This window comes from Pogoniulus pusillus, chromosome Z (genome assembly GCF_015220805.1).
Source record: "Pogoniulus pusillus isolate bPogPus1 chromosome Z, bPogPus1.pri, whole genome shotgun sequence".
Classification (NCBI taxonomy): Eukaryota; Metazoa; Chordata; class Aves; order Piciformes; family Lybiidae; genus Pogoniulus; species Pogoniulus pusillus.
In genome coordinates this window covers 40,665,214-40,682,790 of record NC_087309.1, presented here as the reverse complement: position 1 = coordinate 40,682,790, position 17,577 = coordinate 40,665,214, and the positions used below count along the sequence as shown (strand labels likewise).

At 45.3% G+C, this 17,577-nt stretch overlaps 1 protein-coding gene across 1 annotated transcript in view; it reads left to right on the top strand.

Moving 5' to 3' along the window:
• The window catches only part of SKIC3 (SKI3 subunit of superkiller complex), a 65,927-nt gene that overhangs the window by 21,618 nt on the left and 26,732 nt on the right, over positions 1-17,577 (top strand). The window contains exons 12-24 of the mRNA XM_064176705.1: positions 147-233; positions 320-423; positions 517-643; positions 3,265-3,444; positions 4,289-4,413; positions 5,395-5,648; positions 9,968-10,070; positions 11,981-12,157; positions 14,888-15,032; positions 15,754-15,832; positions 15,936-15,997; positions 16,126-16,182; positions 17,299-17,367. Of these exons, the coding sequence (XP_064032775.1) occupies positions 147-233; positions 320-423; positions 517-643; positions 3,265-3,444; positions 4,289-4,413; positions 5,395-5,648; positions 9,968-10,070; positions 11,981-12,157; positions 14,888-15,032; positions 15,754-15,832; positions 15,936-15,997; positions 16,126-16,182; positions 17,299-17,367 (1,569 nt within the window). The remainder of the gene's footprint in view (positions 1-146; positions 234-319; positions 424-516; positions 644-3,264; positions 3,445-4,288; positions 4,414-5,394; positions 5,649-9,967; positions 10,071-11,980; positions 12,158-14,887; positions 15,033-15,753; positions 15,833-15,935; positions 15,998-16,125; positions 16,183-17,298; positions 17,368-17,577) is intronic.

Below are 17,577 nucleotides of genomic sequence, written 5' to 3'. Positions count from 1 at the left end.
TCAAGATTATTCTGCCCAAGGCTTCCCAAAGCTATTCTACATGTTTTCTTGCCACTATCTTCTACCTACTACCTACTTTTGACACCTTTGATTCCTTAATCAAGGGAGATAGTAACTTGGTCCTGCCTTTTACCTTGTGTCTCTAGATTGAGGATGCAAGCAGCAATCCAGTGGTTTTAGCTGTCAGGGGTCAGGCTTACCTAAAGAAAGGTTTAATGGATGAAGCTTCAAAGGTTAGTGCTGTGTTGTCATTCCTACCTGCTGAGCAGGACTCTTGGTTTCCTGGACAAGATAACCAGGGAATGACATCATTTTGCAGATTTCACAGGAGCTTCTGTTGTCCCACCCTGATCTGGCTGAGTCCCATGCTCTAGAGGGTTTCATCCATTACTCCCAAAAGAACTATGAACAGGCAGAAAAAAGGTAAATTTCTGTTATTTGTGTGAAAAGGTGGGGGGAGAATGAAATCCAGTGTTGGGCAGCTGATGTGAATGTGCCTGTGTTCCTTTTGTTTAGTTTTCTGAATGCTATTGAAAGAAATGCTGAAAGTGCAGTGTACCACGAGCAGCTGGGGCTCACATACTGGTTCATGAGCGATGAGACAAGAAGAGACAAAGGAAAAGCCCTCACTCAGTTCTTGAAGGTAAAAGCTTCTCTATATATTTGTGTAGAATTGGTGTTTTTTTCTGTCTCAGAAACGAACTTTCAGAAGAAACTGACTGGAATGACAGACTGCAATATCCTGCTTGTTACAATTTACAAGCCTCCAAAGCCAACTTCAGCTGCACAGAAAGGCACTGCAGGGAGCTGTACACTTACCTGGCGTCTGACCACTTTGTTTTGCTGTCTCATGAGAAAAGGCTGAGAGACCTGGGGCTGTTCTCTGCCAACACCACCATCATGTAGTTTCTCTTTTCAGTGAATTCTTGAGGTCTTTTTTTTCAACTAAACATTTTGATAGTTCACTCAATCCTGTCTCTCCTTGAGAGCTTTAAAGCTGAAGCTTCTAAATAACCAATGTAGGTCTTTTGAAGACATTTAGAAATTGTGATGGCAAAATTCAAATGTGGCATTAAAAAAAACATAAAAAAGAGTAAGGAAAAATTATGAGAATGGTGCCCTCATTGCCAGGAAGGCCAATGGACTTCTGGGCTGTATGGAGAAGAGTGCAGCCAACAGGTCAAGGGACGTTCCCTTCCCCCTCTTCTCTGCCCTGGTGAGGCCACATCTGGAGTTCTGGGCCGAGTTCTGAGCTCCCCAGTTCAAGGCTAAGGACTTGCTGGAGAGGGTACAACAAAGGTCCACAGAGATGCTGAGTAGACTGGAATGTCTCTGTGAGGAGCAAAGGCTGAGAGAATTGGTGCTATTTAGTCTGGAAAAGAGCAGCCTGAGGGGGGGGGATCTCTTCAATGCTGATAGATTCTTCAGCGGTAGGTGATGGAAGGGTGAGACCAGGCTTTTTGCAGTGGTGCTCAGTGACAGGACAAGGAGCAAGGGACACCAACTGGAACATCTGCAGCTCCATGTGAATAGAAGGAGGAACTTCTGTAATTGAAGGGTGCTGGAGCCATAGAGCAGGCTGCCCAGAGAGGTGATGGAGGTGCCATCTCTGGAGACATGTTCCTGGGTGACCTTCTCTAGGTGACCCTTCTTTGGCAGGGGAGTTAAACTGGGTGATCTGTAGAAGTCCCTTCCTACCCCTCCCGTTCTGTGATACCGTGAGTTTCAATGTCTGCATAAGGAAGTAAGTCTGCAAAAACCCCCCAATTTATATTTATTTCCTGATCCTTGGAGATTTGATGGTTCTGGCCCTTTCTCTGAGCATGCGTGAATCCAAAGTAATTTCTCTGAGATCTTTAGTCTCAGTTGGGAACATGACAGTGCACAAATTAAGACCCTAAAGATTGTAAACTCATAATGTAAATTCATGATAGATGTTGGCAACTCAGATCATTGCTTGCTACTTGCACTTCAGTAACAGTGAAATATGGTTGAAAATGCAGCTGAAGTGAGCAATTAACAAGATTAAGTGCAGGGTTCTACACTTTGGCCACAACAACACCAAGCAGCGCTACAGGCTGGAGACAGAGTGGCTGGAGAGCAACCAGGCAGAAAGGGACCTGGGGGTACTGATAGATAGTAGCTGAAGATGAGCCAGCAGTGTGCCCAGGTGGTCAGGAGAGCCAATGACATCCTGGCCTGCATCGGGAGCAGTGTGGCCAGTAGGACAAGGGAGGATATTCTGACCCTGTACTCAGCACTGGTCAGGCTTGAGTGTTGTGTGCAGTTCTGGGCCCCTCAATTCAGGAAAGATGTTGAGGTTCTGGAACGTGTCCAGAGAAGGGCACCAAGGCTGGTGAGGGGCCTGGAACACAACCCTGTGGGGAGAGGCTGAGGGAGCTGGGAGTGTTTAGCCTGGAGAAGAGGAGGCTCAGGGGTGACCTCATTGCTGTCTACAACTACCTGAAGGGAGGTTGTAGCCAGGTGGGGTTGATCTCTTCTGCCAGGCAAGCAGCAACAGAACAAGGGGACGCAGTCTCAAGTTGTGCCAGGGGAGATCTAGGCTGGATGTTAGGAGGAAGTTGTTGGCAGAGAGAGTGATTGGCATTGGAATGGGCTGCCCAGGGAGGTGGTGGAGTCACTGTCCCTGGAAGTGTTCAAGAAAAGAGTGAATGAGGCACTTAGTGCCATGGTCTAGTTGACTGGACAGGGCTGGATGCTAGGTTGGCCTGGATGATCTTGGAGGTCTCTTCCGGCCTGGTTGATTCTATGATTCTATGAACTGGTTTCTAAGCTATTCTATGTAATTTGGGGTGGTGGTTTTTTGCCCTTTTTTTTTTTTTTTTTTTGATACTGTCAAAGCTGCTTTTACTGTTTGGGCTGGTAGTTTTCTTAAATAGAAACAAATCTGTCAGGTATATTTCCAAGGAATTTTAGACTTTAGAACAGACTAGAGTTCATTGTGATGAGTAGGGAGCAGAAAAGGAAGTGGAGTTGCGTGTGGTAAGGAATTGTTTTCTCTCATAATTCAGTGCTTCATCTAGAAAATGCTTTGTGCCGTGTGGTTTGGAGCAGGTTCTGCCAACATTAAAAGTTCAGGTCTTCTCCAGAGTCTTAAAATAAAATGTTATATGTTCTGACATACCATAGAAGGAACTTAGATCAGTTGATAAGCAGAGATGGAGCAATTAGTGGTCACTGGAGTTGTCCCTCAGTGTAACCCTTCAACGTCTTGTCCTATGTTGTGCTCTTTGTCCTTCACAGGCTGCAAAATTGGACAGCAACTTGGGCAGTGCCTTTCGTTACATGGGCAACTACTACAGAGATGTGGCTGAGGACAAAAATAGAGCTCGTGGTTGCTATAAGAAGGCTTTTGAGCTGGATGGAGCTGATGAAGAGTCTGGAACAGCAGCTGTAGACCTAAGCATGGAACTTGATGACATGGTATTTTACATTCAGGATTTTGATTGCTGCTGGTTTGCTTTTCTGGTAATCGTGTCTTTGAGAAATCATCTCAGATCTCCTCTGTATTTGAGAAGATCTGAAAAAAGATGTTCTGCCATTACTTAGCACCAACATTGCAGCAGTTTGTAGTTGCAACTACTTCAGTTTTATGCTCCAGTTCCAAATTCAGTCTTTCTCGGGAGAAGGGTAGAGGAACCAAGCACAACACTGTGATCATCACATGTGTGTTTGAGATAGAGGATTTATCCAGTGGGGAGCATGAAAAGAAAGTTACTTTTCTCCTTATGTTTAACTTGTGCCCCTTCTTCTCTCCATGCTGCTGCTTTCAGGAGAGAAACACAAAATCATCAGAGTATTTGAAAGTTATTTCTTACATAGCGTTGTATGAGAACTTCTTAGCCTAGGGTATTGCAATGCAGATGTAAGCCGTAGTTCATCAGGCTTCATTTGAACATCTGGAAAGCCAGACAAAACACCTGACTTGCTACACATCCAAGTATACTTCTCTAGTTTGTTTTTGGGTTTTGTTTTGTTTTTTTTAATAATCAAAAATCACTCTTTGCTAACCTGCAGGAAGCTGCTGTCTGTTTGTAAAGACAGGTAGGCAGGAGATAATCCTTTCTTCAGATGTCATGGTTCCCTTCTCTAGACTGCCACTCAGCCTGCCAGCTTTCAGCATCCCCTGGAACATTTCTTCATGACAGCAATTAAGAGATCAGACAGTTTAATGGTTTGCTGCATTAGGAGTGTTCTTCTTTAACTGACACTTTGTTCTTTATTCAGAAATGTGTTTGCTAACCTGGCATTTTTGGTGCTTTGTTAGGACACTGCTCTGTCAGTCCTGAATGAGGTGACTGCAAAAGTAGGCACTGGTGCAGCCAAATGGGCCTGGCTTCGTCGTGGGCTTTACTACCTGAGAATTGATCAGCCATTCAAAGCAGTATCTGAGTAAGAGAACTGAGTGGGGGGGTTGAAGTAATTGTGTAGAGATGTCCAACCCTGTCCAACTCACTACAGGAGTCTTAGACAAGATTACCTTTGAGGGTCCCTTCCAACCTCATGCATTCTATCATTCTGTGATAAATCCCAATAAAACAGGTGTTGTGGTTGTCAAGTTCTGAAAATCAGTTAGCTGGTGGGCGGAGGGCTTGTGCTAAACCAAGGGAAATGAGTTCGAGTAAGCTGTGTCTGTCATCAGTTCCAGAATGAGCCCAGTGTCCTCTTCTGTGCTAACTAGCATGGGGACAGACTTGTGATGGATGAGAATGGAACAGCGCTGAGCAATGAGCCAGGACTAGGTGCAGTGCCATGACTTGACGTGAGAACTGCTGTACTGTGTTCAAAGGTTCTTTAGAATCATAAAATCACAGAATGGTGTGAGTTGGAAGGGACTTGAAAAATCATCTAGTTCCAACTCCCCTGCCATGGACAGGGACACTTCCACTAGCCTGGGTTGCTCAAGGCCCCATTCAGCCTGCCTTTGAACACTGCCAGACTTGGAGCCTCCACAACTTCTCTGGGCAACCTATTCCTGTACCTCACCACTCTCATGGGAAAGAATTTCTTCCTCACTTCTGATCTAGATCCAGCGACTTCCATTTTAAAGCTATCACTCCTCATCTTGTCACTCCATGCCTTTGTAACAAGTCTCTCCCTTGCTCTTCTGTAGCCCCATTCAAATCCTGAAAGGCTGCTCTGAGGTCTCTCTCAAGACCTTATCTTCTCTGGGTTGAGCAGCCCCAACTCTCGAGCCTGCCCTCATAGCAGAGGTACTTCAGCCCTCTGACAATCTTTGTGGCCTCCTGGACCCACCCCAACAGTTCCATGTCCTTCTTGTGTATCCAGAGAGCAGATAATGCATGGAAATAATTTGACATTGTTAAATTGCTTCACTCTTTACTCAAATTAATTTTATCTTGCTATCTTCAGTTTGCAGACAGCACTCAGGGCTGATCCAAAGGATGCCAACTGCTGGGAGTGCCTAGGGGAGGCTTACTTGAGCAGAGGTAGCTACATGACAGCTTTGAAATCCTTCAGGAAAGCCACTGAACTGAACCCAGAGCTCACATACAGCTTTTATCAAGCTGCTGCAATTGAACAGGTGCTAGGCAAATATGAGAGTGCTATAGCTGCCTATCAACAGATCCTGAAGAAGACAGAAGACTATGTGCCTGCACTGAAAGGTGATGTGTCTGATTGTGAAAGTGTGGGGTCCTTCTCCCTGGGCTTACTGTCGTGCTTCAGCGTTGGGGAGAGGTTCTTGTGGAGATTCATCTACGTGGGAGGAGAGGGTTGGATTTTGGGTGTGTGATCCCCTGCATAAAAGCTGTGGTGTAGCAGTGCACAGATATCTTTTCAGTCATGGTGTACGGGAGTGATTAGTTCTAATTCAAGGAAGTATGAATGAAGAAAAGATAGTGTAGCTGCCAGGCCAGACGAGTGGAAGAACTGAAGACAGACTAGAGAAAGCCAGGTCTTCACAGAATCACAGAATGGTAAGGGTTAGAAAGGAGGTCCAGAGATCAGGTCATTGAGTCCAATCCCCCTGACAAAAGCAGGATCACCTAGGGCAGGCCACACTGGATAGGTCTTGAAAGTCTCCATAGAAGGAGACTTCACAACCTCTCTGGGCAGCCTGCTCCAGGCCTTCAGCACCCTCACATTGAAGAAGTTTCTTCTGTTCAGGTGGAACCTTCTGGGTTCCAGTTTGTGTCTATTGCACCTCATCCTATCACAGGGCACTGCTGAGTAGAGTGGCTCCTTTTTCACACCCACCTTTCAGATCTTTGGAAACATCCATAAGATCCTCTCTGGGGCTGCCCTTCTCAAGACTCAACAGCTCCAGGCCTCTCAGCCTTTGCTCCTTACAAAGAGATACTCCAGGCCTCTCAGCAGCTTTGTAACCTCCACTGGACTCTCTCCAGCAGGTCCCTGTCCCTCGAACTGGGGAGCCCAGAAGTGGACACAATACTGCAAGTGTAGTCTCACCATAGCAGAGCAGAGTGGAAGGAGAACTTCCTTTGACCTGCTGGTCACACTCTTCCTAATGCACCCCAGGATATCGATGACCTTGACCACAAGAGCCACATGGTTGCACTTTCACTGAGCAGCCCAGCACTGGCTCAACAGACAGTAGAGTCAGGCTGCCATTTCAAAAAGTGGTCTGTACTAATCTGGCTATGCCTTCATCATGCTTTGTGTCAGCCCTGGTTATCCAGACCCCCCAAGTGATGAAAACTAGCACTGAAGCATCCCAAAAGGTTAGGCGTGGTAATAGATGTAGGTTTTCATTGTATTGCTGGGAGCAGAGAGAAGCGATGGTACTGGAATTCCTGTATAGTGGTGGAACAGTGATTGTGAGGACTGTATAAAGTTCTGGTAGCCAATCAATAACTGGTTGGTTCACATTGTCCCTGCCAGCCATTCCCATCCCAAACATACACCTACAACAGGTGCTCTTTGCTGCTTGGTGCTGCTTTGAATTGCTAAGTTACAGAGAGTCCTTTCATTGCCCTTTGGATTTTGGGGTGAATGTTAGCTGATTCTTGTAAGACCAAGCCACAGCAACCTCATGAAGGCTTCAGCGTGGGACAGTGTCTGGAAACTGCCCAGCAGAAAAGGACCCGGGAGCGTTGGTTGACAGCAGCTGAAGGTGTGCCAGCAGTGTGCCTAGGTGGCCAAGAAGGCCACAGCATCCTGTCCTGGATCAGCAATGATGTGGTCAGCAGAAGTAGGACAGGGATTGTGTCCTTGTACTGGGCACTGGTGAGACCACAGCTTGAGTGCTGGCTTTAGTTCTGGACCACTTATTCCAGAAGGACACAGGGGCTGGAGCAGGTCTAGAGAAGGGCAACAAAGGTGGGGAAGGATTTGGAGAAGAGGGCTGGGGAGGAGCAGCTGGGTTGTTTAATGTGGAGAAGAGGAGGCTGAGGGGAGACCTCATTGATCTCTCTACAGCTCCCTGAGTGGAAGTTGGATCCAGGTGGGGGTTGGTCTCTTCTCCCTAGTTACAAGTGGTAGAAAGAGAAGAAATAGCCAAAGCTGCGCCAGGGGAGGTTTAGATTTGCCATGAGGAGCAATTTCTTTTCTGCCAAAGTGGTCAGGGGTTGGAGAAGGCTGCCCAGGGAGGTAGTGGAGTCCCCATCCCTGGCATTTGGACATAGCACTTAGGGCCATGTTTTAGTGGCCATGATGATGCTAGGTTGATGATTGGACTGGATGATCTTAGAGGGTTTTTCTAGCCCAAACAATTCTATAGTGTTGGTTACTACTGCAGCAGCAAGTCTTTAGTCTGAAATAGTGGCAGTGTAGTTGTCCCTCTACCTCTTGTGTAATTCTGTTGCTTGGAGTTTGCCAGGCTAAGATGCTCTGTGATGGAGGTGCAGAGGGTTGCAGGCAGGCAGTTTTACTAGTATTTGGATGCAGGAGGAGGTTGCAAAGGTGTGTGGAAATGTGCATGGCTCTGTTGATGTCTGTGGGTGACAGCTGACAGCATTACCTGGATTGAAAAGCTTAGGAAGGCCATCAGCACACAATGTCAAGGTTTCCCCTCCATAGTTTCTTCTCTGTTTATTTTATTCTAAAGTCTTTGTCTTTTCTCATAACTCATTTCAATCCCTGATTTGTTAAACTCCAAATCCTGCTTTGAGTCTTCAGTTGCTACTGAAGACGTCATCACCTTCTTACATACTGTTTGATGCTTACTCTGAGGTCCTGTCTTCTCTGGACCTTCCTGAAACTCCTTGAAATATCCATCAGTGCTCTTTTAGTACTGTGCTGATCAATTGAGGCAGTTTCCAAACTGAACTTTGGGTGATAAAATCAAGTTTGGTTTTAGGATACAAAGTTTCTATATGCCTGAGAAGCTCGTGAGTTTGGGACTTCCTTGTGGTGAAGTGGGGCCAAGATGAAAGCACTTGCAACTGTGACTACTGTGATTAGTAGCTGGGTGTAGGTACAGGGTAGGATGGCATGAGGATGTCATTCTCAGAACACTGAGTATGAGTGATTCTTGCAAGTCACTGGACTTGCTGCTAGAGGGAATCCCCACTGGTTCCCAGCAAGAGCATAAACCAAGCAGTTATCTTGGCTTCAAAATGCTGTAAATTGTGACATTAGATTAATTTCCTTTTTTAGCAGATGAATTTATTGCCTTATGTGGTGGCTTAACCCTACCAGGTGCCCACTAAGCTGCTCTATTGCTTCTCTCCTCATCAGGACTAGGACTGGGGAGAAAGTAAGATGAAAAAAAAACAAACCTCATGGGTCAAGACAAAGGCAGATTCACAAAGCAAAAGGGTTTGTTGCTGAGCAGGTTCTCATGGTCTGGAAGATTCCTTCGGTTAACTTGGGTCAGCTCTCCTGGCTAAGGGTGAAGGAGGAATGTTGAGATAATAATGTCACATTATTTTTAACCCTTGATGTTGTGGAGCCCTGCTCAGCAGCAGCCAAAACACTGCTGTGTTGTCAACACCTTTCTAGTACCAGTGCACAGCACTGTGAGGACTGCTGTGGGGAAATGACCCCCAGCTCAGCCAGACCCAATACACCAGGTGAAGGAAATGGTTGCATACATTGGCTTAAATAATGTTGGCTACAAGTCTTGTTCAAAGAACATTTCTTTTGCCTGCCTGGGTGTTCTTCCTTCTCCCTGTGTTTGGGCAATGATTTGTGACACATACATGAACTGAAAATTGCTGGCATTTGTCAAGACCTTCCTAATGCAGAGCATTGTAGATATAGAATCATAGAATCAGAATGTTTTGGGTTGGAAAAGCTCATCCAGTCTAACCATCCACCTAGAACCACCATGGCCACTAAACCATGTCCGCAAGTGCCACAGCTACACATTTCTGGAACACCTCCATATCTCATGAGGGCTTTATGTACTATTTAAGGACAAACCCAAAGCTTAAATGCTCTTGGTTTATAATTAATCATGATTATTTTAATACTCAAATTACTCTGCAGCTCACTCTTTACAGGATAGGTTAGAAGTAAAGTGCCTGTGGTGGATGCTGTTAAAATGTGCACATGGCTCTCTGGGATATGATAGTGGTGTTGGGTTGATGGTTGGACTTGATGATCATAAAGGGCTGCTTTGGGACATGGCATAATGGCTGTGGCAGTGCTGGGGTGATGTTGGGCTTGATGATCTTAGAGGGCTGCTTTGGGACATGGCTTAATGGCTATGATGGTGCTGAGGTGATGTTGAACTTCATGATCTTAGAGGGCTACTTTGGGACATGGCTTAATGGCCATGGCAGTGCTGGGGTGACTTTCGACTTGATGGTCTTAGAGGACTTTTCCAACCCAAACAAGTCTATGGGTCTATGACTGTGGGCCATTTGATTTGGACATGAGCTGTGCAGGGTATGAATCTTTATATCAAGCACAACACTGAGCAGGCTTCCACCCTCCCACCCTTCCTCCTTCATCAGGCACATCAAAAGCATCTGTTTGGTTTCATTTTTTTCAGACACTGTTTTCTCTTATTTTGCAGGACTTGGTGAGTGCCATCTCACCTTGGCAAAATCAGCCCTGGAGAACTATTTTGATAGGAAAGCCATGGGCTACATAGAGCAAGCTCTTGAATTTTTCACCAGGTTAGTACAAAATGGTCATTTAATTCTCAGTGGGACTGTGGGGTTGAGAGGCAGAAGAATGAGTTGCCTGAGGACTTCAAGTTAGAATAGACTGAATGGACCAGGCTCCTGATCTATGTGCTTATTTGTTGGATAAAGTACTATTAAATGCACTGATTTTATAGAATTGTCTGACTGTGGTGCAGCTATTGGAAATTGAAATAGTGGAACATAAGCCATGGACAGGCGAGAGTGCATGAGTTCAGAAGTACTGATAGAAGGTTGGAATGACCCTGGAGAATGGTGTAACAAATATAAACAAATTGTGATGGTTTGGGTGTTCCCCGCCCCCCCACACTTTAGAAATCACCCAGTCTAGTCTCAGCTGGCTCTGGGAATATAAATGAAGCTATTTATTTACAGCTAGCACAATATACAAGCAGATATTCACAATATATACAGTTATATACAGAAATATACAAGGTAAAAGGTAATACAGAAACACAACTCCCCTCCCAGAAACCTGAGTCCCCAGGAGGGGCTCTCAACCACCCCTGCACCTTCCCCCTGCTCCTCTCAACCTTACCCCAGTCCTAAGAAAGAAAAGAGTTTCAGCCAAGAGGTTAAGAAGCAAAGGTGAGTGGCAGGTGAGGTTAGGGAGATGCAGCTCAGTCAGCAGCCAGAGCGAGAGTGAAGAAAAATAATGGCAAGAGTGTTATCTAATGTTTACTTTCTTCTAGTTCAGCAAGACTCTGAGGGAAGTGGACATCACCATAGTTTTCCTCTCACAGCCTATGATCTAGTTCCTCTCAGCAAAACATTCTACCCTACTTCAAACTAGCACACCATTGTTTTCCTTTCACAGCCTATGATCTAGTTCCTCTCACCAAAACATTCTACCTTGCTTCAAACTAGCACACAAATGTAAGGCTGGAGACTGTGGTTTTCTGCTGACAGAATTGCCTAGACGCAATATATGTGTTGCTGAGAGAATATGAAGAATGTCTATGCTAATTAGTTTGCAATCCTAATGTAGTCCTAACACAAGTGTATGTAGCCAATCAGAGTCTAGCATGATTTGTAACCCTGTTATGTAGCCTTCTGATAGGAAGTATATAACCCCGTGTTTGGAATGCAGTAAACTGATTTGGTTTTGGAACTTGCTTGTATCACTCCTTTCTCCCTGTCTCTTATTACTCTATTACCAATGGTTACTGGCCTGTGGCACTTATTGATAATGGCTTGAGTGATGCATTCTGGACTCAGCCTGTTTAAATATGTTGTAATTATTGATTTCTGTTGTTGTTTTCTGTTTAGAAAGACAAAGTTGTTTGATGATAACATTAGTGTGAGGTAACACTGTTCTCTCCAGCAGTGCTCCTGTAAATGTTGGGCTGGGAGAGAGGAATTTATACCCAAAAATGGTTGATGAGAGGAAATTGTTCCTTCTCTTCCTCAAATCTCCTTCCCTCCCTTAAATCTTTTCAGTTTGTCTTTTATACAAAATGCTTTATTGTGTCATAAAGTTAAATTATCTTGGGGAGAGCTGTTGTAGCAGGAGAAGGTCCATCAGGCTCTGCAGATGAGTTATCTCTTGTAATATAACATCACAGTACTGTGAAAACCAGGAGCGGGTGTCTTCAGCTGACATCTGGATAGATAAAGGCTCATTCAGAAGGGACTTTTACTCCCAGCTAAGTTGGGCCACACTTTTATGTTGTGTTTTCTCTTTTATATTGTGTTTTTTCATGTTTTAGACCTCTATTTTGAGTAGAAAGAGAAGTGGATTTTAAAAAAATAAATCCAAAAAAGCTTATTGATAAATTGCATTAACTTGTGCCACTCTTCCAAGGGGTGAATTTTCTTTCAGAATGGCATATTGGGGTGTCTGAATGGGTGTAAAATTTTGTTTCCTCTGTCATTAATCACAGGGCAGCAAAGCACCGTCCTGATGTCTCTTGCATCTGGAAACTGCTTGGAGATACCTGCACTAGTGTACATGTCATCTCACCAACCACAGCCAGTGTCCAAGTCCCAGCATCCCTTCTGGGTCAAAATGAGGGCAAAGAGGTGCTGAAGAAAAGTGAGCTGCTCAGTCTGGGAGGAAGGTAACAAATTTTAATTGTCAAGACCTTCATGCAGCCTGAACATTCTAGACTGGGACTCTAGCTCAGGTGTTCTGGACCACTTCTAGAAAATGAAAGACCTGCTGATCTGTTGACACCTTCATGTGGCAACAAGATTAATGAGGCAGGTAAAGAGGGTTCATAGTTTCATAGAATGGTTTCAGTTGGAAAGGACCTTGAAGATCATCTAGTTCCAACCTTCTGCTGTGACAGGGACATCTCCCACCAGCCCAGGTTGCTCAAGGCATCATCCAACCTGGCCTTCAACAACTCCAGGGAGCAGGCATCCACAACCTTCCTGGGTAACCTGTTCTAGTGTCTCCCCACTCTCACTGTCAAGAATTTCTTCATCATCTCCAGTCTCAATGTCCCCTCCCTGTGATTCAATCCATTCTTTCTCATCCAGTCGCTACAAACCCTTGGCAATGTCACTTCCTGGCTCTCTTGTTGACCAACTCCAGGTCCTGGCATCTTGAGGTTCTTCTGAACTGCCCTGCTCATTCTGGGCTGTGTTTGCTGGATTACCACAATGGCTCTCAATACTTCATCTGGCACCTGTTCTTCCATTTCCAGAGCATGGCTACATCCTGCCTGTCATTCAACAAACTGCACCTTTCTACATGCAGTGGTTGAAGTAAATAGTGGCTAATCCTCCCAGGAACACTGAAGTTCAAGACAGTGCCTTAAGTATTTCTTATTATAAGGTCATCAGTTCTTGAGATAGGTATGGGGTCTAGGTCTGTTGAAAAATAGAATGGTTTGGGTTGAAGCCATCTTTCAAGCTCATCCAGCCCAATCTCCCTGCAGTCAGCAGGAACATCCTCAACTAGAGCAGGTTGCTCAAAGCCCCAGACAACCTGAACTGCAATGGTCTCCTTCTCTTGATAATTTCAAGCCCTGTCTGAATGTGTTCCTGTGTGACCTGTGCTAGATTCTATGATCATGTTCTGGCAGAGGAATTTGACTTAATGATCTCCAGAGATCCCTTCCAAGCCCTTACATCCTGTGATACAAATTAAGACAAGGAGACTTTATTTGGAGAAGAGCTTATCATAAGCATAAAAGCAGAAAGGAAACACTGGCTGGTGCTGAAGGCGAATTGATTAGATCAATTAAATTCAACAAAAATAAATCCTAACTTAATAGAATCCTGGAATCCCAGACTGGGTTCAGTTGGAGGTGACCTCTAAAGTTCATCTAATCAAATCACTCAACACCTGCAATTAGAACAGGTTGTTCAGAGCCCCAGGCAACCTGACCTGCAACGGTGCCAGGCATCTCCCACCAATTTGGGCAACCTGGACCAGGCTCTCCCCTTCCTTAGGGTAATTTTTCGCTTCTCTCCATTCTGTCTCCCTCTTTGAGTCCAAACCATCCCCCCTTAGCCTGTCACGGCAGACCCTGCTCAGAAGTCTGTCCCCAGCTTTCTGCTGGGCCCCTTTAGGCACTGAAAGGCTGCCAGAAGGTGTCCCTGGAGCCTTCTCCTCTCCAGGCTGAACTCCCCAACTCTCCCAGCCTGGCCTCACAGCAGAGGGCTTCCAGCCCTGCCAGCACTGCTGTGACCTCCTCTGGTCCTGCTCCACCAGGTCACTGTCTGTGCTGAGGACTGTCCCAGCTGAGGACTGCAGGGGAGGTCTCAACAGAGCACAGCAGAAGGGCAGTATCCTCTCCCTGCTGGGGATCAGCCCATGGCAGGGCTGACTCTGGGCTGGGGAGGGACTATTTACAAAGTCTTACAATATCAGGGCAAGGGTAATGGATTTAAACTGGCAGGGGGGAGATTTAAACTGGATGTTGGGAAGAAGCTCTTTACAGTGAGGGTGGTGAGACACTGACACAGGCTGCCCAGGGAGGTTGTGGAAGCTCCCTCCCTGGAAGTGTTCAGGGCTAGGTTGGATGAGATCTTGAGCAACCTGTTCTAGTGGGAGGTGTCCCTGCCTATGGCAGTGGGTTGGAACTGGATGAGCTTTGAGGTCCTTTCCAGCCTAAACCATTCTATGATTCTGTGACTGCATTTAGGCGAAGATGGGTTGTGATGGTTTGGGTGTTACCTGCCCACCTACTCTTATGATATCACCCAGACCAGACTCAGCAGAGCTGGAAGTTAAGGAAATGAAGCTGTATTTACAGCTTAGCACAATATACAAGCAGATAGTTAAAATATATACAGAAATATACAAGTTAAAAAATAATACAGAAACACAACACCCCTCCCAGAAACCAGAATCCCCAGGAGGGGCTCCCAACCACCCTTCCACCTCCTTTCCACCCTTCTGCCTTATCCCAGACTTTGCCTTTTGTGCAAGGTGAGTTTGAAGGATTGGCCAGGGGGGATTAGAAAGCAGAAGGATTAGTTATATAGAAGGCAACAGAGAGCCACTGCAACTGTGTTATCTATGTTTATGTTCTTGTTTTTATACTTCTCAGCAAGCATATGAGTGAGGTAGACATCACCATTGTTTCCTTTTCACAGCTGGTAATTTAATTCTCACCAAAATATTCCATCTAGTCTCAAACTAGCACATGGGTTCTGTTGCAATACCTGAGTGAAAGATCCGTTAATTGTAATTTGCTTCCCATTTGTCTCTGATTGTCTTTGTATTTGTGCCTGTTTGCTTAGTGTAGGTTTTTAGGCACTCTTTGGAATGCTTTTCCATCTTTCCTGTGGTGGAGAGTCTTGAAGTAATGCTGCTGTGATTGATGTTTCTGTAGGTGTTACAGCAAAGCCTTGAAACTGATGCATTTGCCCAGCATTTGGTGTGACCTGGGGATAAATTACTATCGACAGGCAGAGCACCTCACAGCAGTGGGCACTGCCACAAGTGAGACCAGTGAACTGCTGGAGAAGTCCTTACAGGTATTGCCTGCTTTTCCTGTTCTGTCAGCTTTCAGTTGATTTTCTGTGTTGCTTGTCTGTATGTTCTCTATCCTTAATAAATTAAGAAGGCCACCAGCATCCTGGCCTGGATGAGCAGTGGTGTGGCCAGCAGAGCTAGGGAAGTGGGACTGGTGAGGCCACACCTGGGTTCAGTTTTGAGGCCCTCATTCCATGAAGGCTGGAGCAGGTCTAGAGAAAGCCAACAAGGTTGGAGAGCAGGGCTGGTGAGGAGTAACTGAGGGAGATGTGGGTGTTTAGTGTGGAGAAGAGGAGGCTGAGGGGTGACCTCATTGCTCTCTACAGCTCCCTGAGAAGAGGCTGCAGCCAGGTGGGGGTTGGGCTCTTCTGCCTAGTCTCAGGTGATAGAAGAAGAAATGGTCTGAAGTTGTGCTAGGAGAGGTTTAGGTTGGCCAGTAGGAGAAACTTCTGCTGCCAGAGTGGTCAGAGATTGGAACAGGCTGCCCAGGGATGTGGTGAAATCCCCATCCCTGGAGATGTTCCAGAAACATGTGGGCATGGCACCTGGGAACATGGTTTCATGGCCACGGTAGTGTTGCGTTGATGGTTGGACTGATGATCTTAGAGGGCTTTTCCACCCCAAACAATTCCATGATTGTACGAAAACCTGCTCCTCTAAATAAATGCACGAAGTCTTAATTTTTGCTGTGATAATGGAAGTCCACATTTCATTTCCTTCTAGTGCCTCAAAAAAGCTGTGAGGCTTGACAGCAAAAACCATCTGCATTGGAATGCGCTCGGTGTAGTTGCTTCCTGTAGTGGTAAGTCTTCAGCAAAACCCCTGCCTTCATAGCATCCTGAATTAGAAGGCAACCTGGCTAATGGTGTGTAGGAAATTCAGCTACATTTTTTTTTTTTCCCCAGCTATTGGGAATTATGCTCTGGCCCAACATTGCTTCATCAAATCTATCCAAGCTGAGAAAATTGTAAGTCCTGGAGGCAGCTGCCATCTGTTCCCAGTGGGCGTTTGAAAATTTCTCTTTTTTCCCTGCTGCAGGGTTATTTGTGAGCAGACTCATAATACATTGGCGTTAACTTTATTTGCTCTCTCTAGAATGTTGTTGCCTGGACTAACTTAGGGGTTCTCTATCTGACAACTGGACATATTGAGGTAAATGCCCATCCTCAAAAGTAGATCTTATATCTCTTCTTTTTTTTTTTTCAAGGGAATGCCTGGGGGTAGAAGTGTGTGCAAGCATTGAACAATGTCTCTCTCAGATTCAAGCAACAGTGTCATTTGAAAGAAACTAAATTGGCACTTATACTTTACTTGAGGTGCAGAAGTGAATGATCTGTTCTGGAGGAGTTAAAGGTTTGGTGATCTGAGCTGATGTGAGGTTGTTTTCCAAACAATTGCATGGAGTGGAGATCTCTAGAAGAACTTAGCAATGGTGATCAAACCAGTGCACAGCAGTTTTGAACAAAACCTTTTATTTGTAGCTCACAAACTGAACTTTCTTGAGTTTCTCACAGGTGACTGCTTTCAGCTCATCAACATGGCATCTGGTTTACTGAAATCCTTTCTTAACGTTCAGTTTCTCTGGAGGAAGTTTTAAGTTGAAGTGAATTTCCTAGTCCTCATGCAGATCTTATCCTCTTGATCATCTGAATGTCAGAAACTGTGTTTAATTGTAAATATGGTCAGAATTGTTTGTAATAAAACCAACCTGATTCTGCAGACTGTTGGCTGCTAAGATTAGTGATGCTGAGGCTGTATTCACCTTATGCCATGTTGAGGGGGGAACAGTCTGTAGGGAGAAGGCAATTTGTGGGTAGTCATCATGTTCACCAGGTTGAAAATGAGTTTGTTCAATTGTTTGTATGAAGGAAAAACAAATTTCCTAACCTGGATCCTCCAAGACTCAAATTTTTTAAACAATTGTTCAATGGAATTGATCTGTCTGCTGAGCTGTTTTGAGAGGGAAGTACTTTCAGAAAGGAGAAGAAGTTTGATCTTGTGGAGATTTTATTGGTTTGAAGTTTAAAATAAAACTAAAGTGGTTTATTTCTCTGGGCAATGCCTTGTTGGCATCTGTGGCACAGAAGACATCACCTGTGGCATCTGTGGTACAGATGATGTCACCTGTGGCATCAACACCCCCTCCAAGATGTTTGTAGCAGTGACCTGGTTTTGTCTATGACATATCTTGTATGTATCTCTTGTACACTCAGCAGAGTTTTCTTGCCATGGCAGACAGTTCAGTGGCATTTTGTGTTTCTTCTACAGCAAGCTCACGAAGCCTTCAAGACAGCCCAGGCTCTGGAGCCTTCCTACTTACTGTGTTGGCTTGGGCAGGTAAGATGATGAAAAACCTTACTGTGCTCCAGACCCAGCTGTCAGTCACGGGGAGGAATTGGGCTCCTTCCTAAAAAATGGACACTTAAGCATGTTCGTGAAAGTGAACTATCATAAGATAAAGGGAGGTTCTTCTTCTCCTGAGGGTTCTTTACCATGAGGGTGGTGGAACACTGGGACAGGTGGCCCAGGAAGGTAGTTGAGGCCTCA